Source organism: Charadrius vociferus, unplaced genomic scaffold, assembly GCF_000708025.1.
Source record: "Charadrius vociferus isolate BGI_N301 unplaced genomic scaffold, ASM70802v2 scaffold172, whole genome shotgun sequence".
Taxonomy (NCBI): domain Eukaryota; kingdom Metazoa; phylum Chordata; class Aves; order Charadriiformes; family Charadriidae; genus Charadrius; species Charadrius vociferus.
Window position 1 is genome coordinate 823,283 of NW_009647217.1, and position 7,671 is coordinate 830,953.

Genomic DNA, 7,671 nt, shown 5'->3' on the forward strand with positions numbered 1-7,671 from the left:
GCATTCCTGGTGAAATTGCCTAGTTCTTTAAACTTGCAAATAGTCTTCCTGATAAAATTGTCAGTAACGTTTTTAGAGTCTGTCTTCTGCAACCATTAAGTACTGGCAAGTGCTCACGTATCGGAAGCGCTTGTTTAGAAGGAGGCTTACCCTGGCAGACGTGTAGACAGCGAGACGCGGTTTGGTTCTTGCAAGCAGCACCTCTGAACTGGTGCTGACAACAAACTCTTGAGTTAAGCGGAGTGTTTTGTTCTCTTAAGTCAGTTCATGGTTTTTGTATCATTTCCATCACCCAGGCAATACTTTTTCCAAGATCGAAACCTTTGGTCAGTATCCCCTCCAGGTAAATGGTTATCGAAACTTGAATGAGTGCTTGGAAGGAGCCATGGTGGAGGGAGAGATGGCTGCGGCCCCAGCCGCTCAGTCGGTGAAGTATGGACAGGAGGTTAGTTTTACCAGTTTTTTGTTGAGCTTTTGGTTGCTTGCTGCAGGAAAATGCAACACGCGTAGCGCAGGGCTGTCTCAGTATGTTCCGAGAACCTTAAATGGCAATGGTAAATGTTCCCTAAGCATTGAATACAAAATAGTTTCTGGATACCCGGAGTCTTGTGTAAATGTATGTTAGCGGCACACGGTATTTGTAAAGATGTGTTGTCTACATAACCGGTTCGAGGATTTTGTTTTAAATTAAAAAGGCAAACATCTGATGCAAGTGTGACAAAGTCTCTCTCTTTCTGTTGAAGCCTACCTGTACCTGAGTAGGGGGAGAACCACAGCCTCCATATTTTCGGAGGGTAAAAGTACAGTGCTTAACTCTATGGTATGCATTTGCAATTTGTATCTTTCTCCCTGTTACAGTGTGTGGTTTTTTGCTTCTCATTTTCACTCTTCTCTTCTGACTGTGCTGATTTTTTTTCTCTTTTTTTTTTTTTTCTTTTAAATTTCATGAGTCACAAACCAATCATAAAACACGTAGTTGCAGCAAAGTAGAAAGCGAAGGTGTACCGTTAGGTTGGGCACCCCGCATGTGTAAGTGCAGCTGAGGAGTTAGCTGAGGGAAAGCCTGGGAAATGCCATGAGGAAACGTGCGAAGGTGTCTGGCGTAGAGGGGGGCAGGGAGAGGTATTTCAGTTCTGTGAAGAACGTCTGAAAAAGGCGTTGCTGTGGTTTAATCCAGCAAAGGAGAAATGAAGTCTTGGACAGCCCTGTCCGCCTCTGGACTCGGCTGTTGGTGTCCGGCGTTCCTGGCTCCTGCCCGGAGCTGTTCAGGTGCTTTGGCAGCAGCTGCCGGTGAAGCTGGTGCCAGAGGCAGCGGGGCGGAGGGAGCTAATCCGGTAGATTCTTTTCCATCTGAGCTTTGCAGTTCCTCCAAATCCTTTTCCGAAAAAGAAGGGCGATTGGACTGATCGCGGAGATGTTTTAATCATTCCTTGTCTGTTTGGATAGAAGGAAAAGGCTCTGGCTTTATGTCCAAGAAATCTGACTGGAAAAACTCTGCATCTTAATTTCACTCCCTAGGATGTCGTGGCTAGAGGACTGCATGATAGGGGACATAGAGAATAAGGTGCATTTTGTCTTTTGGGAACGTAGGTGAGTGTACTGAAGCTCAAAGCATCAGTGGGATTAATGAGACCTTGCATTTCTCCTAGGTAATAGGTGTGTAAATCATTCCTTTTCTGTGTTGATGTTCTCTTGTTCTGAAGATTGGGCTTCTTCTCACACAGTTCTGCTGCCTGGCCATGTCCTTCCAAAGTTTTTTTTAAAAAAAAATAATTTAAAAAAAGAGAGATCGCCTTCATGGGCGGTATTGTAGATGTAAAACCGTGCTGCTGCACTTTGGAGCGGGGTGGGTGCATTGCAGCAGGAGGTCTGACGTGACCCCTGCAAAGGACGGCGACGGCAGCCTGCGCGTCCTGGGTCCAGCAGGGAGCGTTGTCTGGGGCTGCCCTGGGAAGGCAGGGCCAGGAAACCTGGGGCAGCGGGTGCTGGAAGCCCTGGTCGTCCCAGGAAGAGCGAGAGGAAGGGTACCTTCAAGCCAGAATGTTTCTTTCAGCGTGGCTCTATGGAGCAGCGTAGGAAACATACAGAGCGTGGGTTCCTTCTCTGCATCTCCTGCATCAAATAGTTTGTCAGTAGACTGAGAGAGGATGCGGAATCGGGCGCTGCGTAAGGACTTCCGTTTTCTTCTTCACCACTGCATGCAGTCTGCAGTGGGAAAGAACTCTGTCGCAGGCTCTTAGCTGACATCCGGGGTTGGTGTCCTGTCTGCTAACTTCGTAGAATTCAGTGCTGGACCCATTAATAATCCATCGAGCTGGGTGCATTGGGCAATGAAAAGTAACGTTCTGAAAGCTGTGATGAGGCCTTTTGACGGTGAAAATGTAAAATGGAAGCAGAAATTTTAATCTCGTGAAATTTGGCTTTCTGCCTAGTCACTCCGTAAAGAAAATATATACTACATCAGTATTTAAAGACAAAGAGGCAGTTAGGATCAGTCTGAAATCATTTAGGATTGGTCTGAAATGTGCCATTTAGCAGTCATCTTAAAACAAGTCCCTTTGGGGGCGTTTCTGCTTTTGTTGCAGCGCTGGTTTACAAAACTCCCACCAGTACTGACCTTTGAACTCTCCCGATTTGAGTTCAATCAGTCCCTAGGACAGCCAGAGAAAATTCACACCAAGCTAGAGTTTCCCCAGACTATTTATATGGACAGGTGAGTTGTTCTCGTGCACGGTACGTTTAAAGCTATTGCTTTGTTGTAATTAAAGACGTTGCAAAGGTCGTGCGGGTGAGCAAGGGAAGATTCTAAAATAGTTATGCAAGATTGTGCATGCCAGAAGTAAGGCAGTCTCGGGCGGCGGGGCGCTGTGTCTCTGTGTTCAGGTACCTCTACTGCTGTAAAGAGCTCGTTCAGATGAAGAGAGAAGAAATGAAGAGATTGAAGGAGAAAATGGGGATGCTGCAGCAGAAGCTGGAACGGTGAGTAGCCAGCTGGCTGCGTTTCTGTGCCCTGCGGCAGCGTGCAAACGCTTCCTTCCAAAGGAGCTTTCCGATAGAGGAGGAACTTGTCGAGGATGGACAGACAGAAGTGGGTCTGTGCTGAGAAGCGTGGCGCGAGGAAGGGTGCTTTTGAAAACAAACTCGGGGGCTTGATGGTTTCTGAGTATTCCTGATGCTGTTACAAAATTAAATCCCCTAAATAGTACAGTTGTACCTGTCAGCTACGCTGGCTGGTTTTGGCGAGGAAGCCCAGGAATCCGTTAAAAAGGAAGTGCGTTATTTTTTTATATTGGATGTCCCCTCCAGCTTGGCATTTGCCATCAGTTATTGGGGAAGGGAGGAGGCTGGTTACAAAGATCTGGTTTGTGGACAACCAGAAGCTTTTGTTTTCCTTTCTTTTTTCCCTGGCTGGGGCGGAGTTAATTGTCTCCGCAGCAGCCGGGTTGTTTTGGGTGCTGCCAGCTCACAAGAGTTTTGGCTGCTGCCGAGCAGTGCCCCGCAGGCTCCAGGCTTTCAAGGTGGGAGGTGGCGAGGGCGTCCCTTCGCCTCACCTGGGTTTTTCCCCTTCTTCCCTCGCTGCTTAACCTGTCTCCATCCCAGCCCAGGAGTTTTCTTCCCCGTGGCTCTTCTGCCATCCCCTCAGCTTTAACCGCTCACACCGCTTCCCTTGCGTGACCCCTCGCCTGTCTCTGTAGGTACATGAGGTACGGCTCTGGTCCAGCCCGCTTTCCCCTGCCCGACATGCTCCAGTACGTCCTCGAATTCCTCGCTGCGAAGCCGGCTGTCCTTGTTTCTTCTGCTCCGGGCGCTCAGACAACACTCCCGCCGTCCCACGCCGAGCCTCCTGTTTTGGACGGGCTTTCACAGCTGAATGGGTCGGTAAACAGAAATAAAAATATTTCATAGGAGAACGCTTTGCCTTTCAGCTAAACGCTCCTGGTTTGCATCCTACGAGTGGATTCTTTACCTGAGCACTCGTGAGCACGCTGCTGTCACGTATGAACGCCTGCGCAAGTAGCCAGGCGCTACTTTGCTCGTGATTTGGTTCTGTTTGTGCAAATACGACACTGCATCTGGTCTCTTCTTCTTCCTCTTCCAAAAGCGTTGCCACATTTCTTGTCTGAGCAGCAGTTCCAAGTTAAATGGTGTGCTCTCTTTGGTTAGGCCGCTAAGTTTTTGGCTTCATCAACCACTAACTTACTGCAATATTGGATTATTACAAACCTGGCCAGCACAGTTGGTTTACGCTCTACATTAAGCTGAGTAAATACAGGAGTTTCTTAGTAGCAAGGGAAGGAATGTTTAAAATTGCTCCGTATGTATCTGTGCTCTGAGTCCCGTAAGAATTTGAGCTTTTATTTGTCCTATCTGTTAATTAGGCTCATTGAGGTAAAAGTACATTTCACTTGTTCTTTTTACGTTTTGGACCGTCCTGGAAGGGAAATCCTGCTCTGGCTCTGGAGCAGTTTTGGTTTGGTTTATTTCATGTTCGTTTCCAAAAAGAGAAAAATACAAGAGAAAGATTGGAAAACCTGTCCGTTCCTCTTGGCTTTGCTTTGCAGCATACTGGAAGGGAATGATACTGGGACTGAAGATGCAGCTTTCTTTTCGGCAAATCCCTCGCCGCAGCAAAAATCAAGTACGCCGCTCCAGCCGTCTGGCTTGCCAGCGGAAATGTCTGAAGGTCCAGCTCCTCGCGTGGTTTCCGAGGACGAGCTGAGCCTCGTCCGGACGTGTCTGCAGCGCTGGAGAAACGAGATTGAACAGGACGTGCAAGGTTGGCCCCGAATGTCTTTTTTGTGGTTTTTCTGTTGAACGCCAGCCTGATTTCCCCTCTGTCGCTTCAGCTGGACACGTCCTGACCTACAGCTGGTCTTGTGCGCGCGTCAGCCCCGGCGCTGCGTGCATTTGATAGTTACTGCACGGCTTTCTCTTCGCTGTTCCGAGCGAAAGGGGCCGGCATAGCCTGATGAGCAGTCGTTATTTTTTATGTATTTCTCTCACTCTTGATGTTCTTGGCAGAGCTGAGGGAGTCTATTGCCAGAATCCACCTGTCCATCGAACAAATGTACTGCGACCCTCTCCTCCAGCAGGTGAGACGGGCGGCTTCCTTAGGTAGATATTAAACTGATGGTGCTGCTGTTGTTTTGTGTTAGTAGCTGTCAGCTTAAGTTGTCCGCTGTATTGTGTTTTTAAAAATGCCAATATTATGATGAAGCGGAGAAAGGATTCTTTATGGGAATCTTGTTGCTTTTTGCCTTAAAAGCCAGTTCTCCCGTAGCGGGGAATTCACCCTATGAACCAAGAGTCTGTACCAGGCTACAGCTGTGGACGTATCGGTACAGAGGTCAGGCAAAGTCCTTTAGTAAAAGTGCGTCTGAAAGGTGTGTCCCTGTGAACCTGCAGGTTCCCTACCGTTTGCACGCAGTCTTGGTACACGAAGGGCAAGCAAATGCCGGCCACTACTGGGCCTACGTATACGACCAGCCTCGACAACGCTGGCTGAAATACAACGACATCTCGGTGACGGAATCGTCGTGGGAGGAACTGGAGAGAGATTCATTCGGAGGTCTGAAGAATGCCAGTGCCTACTGCCTGATGTACATAAGCGAGAAGGTGTCCCGCTTCCTTGCAGGTACTGCAGCCAAAACTGCTAGTTAATTAGACGTTTGTCCATCACCTTGTCTCTCTGGCCTGCCTGATCGTTACGTTCGGCTCCTCTCTGGCACAGTTGTCTTTTGAGAATGCAAAGAGCTTCACCCCAGGTACAAGTGAAGTAATTTGCTCCGTACTCGATTCGTTTCTAAATCCCTGGTAGGGTTGAAAAGTGAGGCAGGAACTGTACCGGTGAGAACAGGTACCGTGCTTTCTGTATTAGTAATGAGTAGAAACATTCCAGCTCCCCTTTTGGCACTTCCAGCACGCCTCTGTTGCGGGAGTTTTTCGCTTTGACTCTTTGTATGCTTTAGATGAGAGTGCTGCTTTTATGAGGGCACGTGGAATACCTCCTGCTTTATTTCTCCCGTTGTTATCACGCTTTCTGACGTGGTGGCTCGTTTTTTAGTGAGATGGTTATATCGGACCTAAACGGAGCTCTTTTTTTATGCAGCCTTTCCTCGTGCCTGAGTTATTGGTGACAGTGGCTTCGACTCGCAAGTGTGTTTGCAGCGCCAATGTATAAATAGTTACGGGGAGAAATTATCGGGCACGTGGCACTATACATGGCAAACAGCTGTAGAAGAACCTAATAATTTCAGGCGTGGTTCATTTTGATGTAATTAATAGAAAGAAACAATGGAGAACTGTCATTCTGCTCATTGCTAAATATGGCTGATGAGGATCTGGAGGTTGTTCTTTGTCTGTCTTTCTATGGCGGTTCCCTTTCTGAAATGAACCCATCATTTTTTTCTGCCCCCCTATTTAATGCATTTTTTGTGGCTTTTTAAAGATGCTTTGCCTTTACAACGGGTGCGTAGGAACAATCTGGTGTAGAGAATTGCCGTTCACTTTTCATAAATGTGAAGACTTGTCTAAAACTGATGCGGCTTGGGGTTTGTGCTGTTTCAAAACTGGCTGCCGAAGCAGATGTAAAAAGCCCTGAGAAATACCAGCCTGCCGCTCCTGCTGTGGAATCCCTGCAGTTCCCTACCTTTGTGTGCTGTGTCGTGTTGTAGACACGGTGCCTCCCGCGGAACCGTGCCTTTCCCGGCCCCGGCAGCGTAAACGCTGTTCTCGGGACAGCAGTAGCCCTTGAAGGAGGAGGATTTCTCACCTCCTGCATCAGCAGGCGCAGCTTCTGGCATTTCTCTGTGACAAATGCTGTCTAGCGGTGGAACAAAACTGGGTTTTGCTTCAGATAACTCTGTGGATTCGTCTTTAGTTTTGCACTTTTACTTTTGAATCATCTTAAATTCCGAAGCCAGCAGAAAGTTGGTGGTTTTTTGCCATTTATCCCACAGCGGCTTTGATTGGGGCGTTGCACGATGCCGTGTATTTGTTGTGTCTCTAGTGGCGGTGTCCTGCGACGACATGTCGCTCTATGCCGGTCCCGCATGTCTTCCAGACACAACTGGTGGCTCGGAGCTTGGGCACTTTCAGAAGGAGGTGGAAGCCTTGTCCCCAGAGCTGAGGCACTACATCCAGGAGGACAACTGGCGGCTCGAGCAGGAGGCAGAGGAGTGGGAGGAGGAGCAGTCTTGCAAGATCCCTCAGATGGAGCCTTCACCCGCTTCGGAGTCGCAGGACCTCTCTTCTGAATCGGGAGCAGGTAACACCCCCTCGGAATTCGCAAGCCGTGTTGAGACCGATAACAGCCAGCTGGTCAAAAATGGCGCCGTGTCAGAACCTCGCGTGAATTTCCAGATATCTCGGAGAACCTGTTGATGCAGTAGCAAAGGCAGCTGGTGGGGGCTCTGTCCTGCCAGTACAACAGGGCGTTCTGCATTTTTTTGCATGCGCATCCTTCCAGGCTTCTCACCAGAAACGCTGTTTTCCGTTCGTTTAGTCATGATGGGCTAATCTCATTTCACTTTCAGACTTTTTTTTTTTTTTTTTTTTAATCAATACTGGGTAGAGAATGTTCAAGCACTGTTCTCTGGAGGGGGAAGGCATTACTTGGCCATCCCTGGTGGCGTGTGCCATACCCACCAAAAAGGGGCCTGTGGCAGCTCA

At 48.5% G+C, this 7,671-nt stretch overlaps 1 protein-coding gene across 1 annotated transcript in view; it reads left to right on the plus strand.

Annotated features, from left to right (window-relative positions):
- USP28 (ubiquitin specific peptidase 28) overlaps positions 1-7,671 on the plus strand; it is a 20,172-nt gene that overhangs the window by 6,875 nt on the left and 5,626 nt on the right. Inside the window, exons 9-16 of the mRNA XM_009895939.1 lie at positions 297-445; positions 2,586-2,713; positions 2,884-2,979; positions 3,696-3,875; positions 4,563-4,777; positions 5,023-5,093; positions 5,407-5,635; positions 7,064-7,267. Of these exons, the coding sequence (XP_009894241.1) occupies positions 297-445; positions 2,586-2,713; positions 2,884-2,979; positions 3,696-3,875; positions 4,563-4,777; positions 5,023-5,093; positions 5,407-5,635; positions 7,064-7,267 (1,272 nt within the window). The remainder of the gene's footprint in view (positions 1-296; positions 446-2,585; positions 2,714-2,883; positions 2,980-3,695; positions 3,876-4,562; positions 4,778-5,022; positions 5,094-5,406; positions 5,636-7,063; positions 7,268-7,671) is intronic.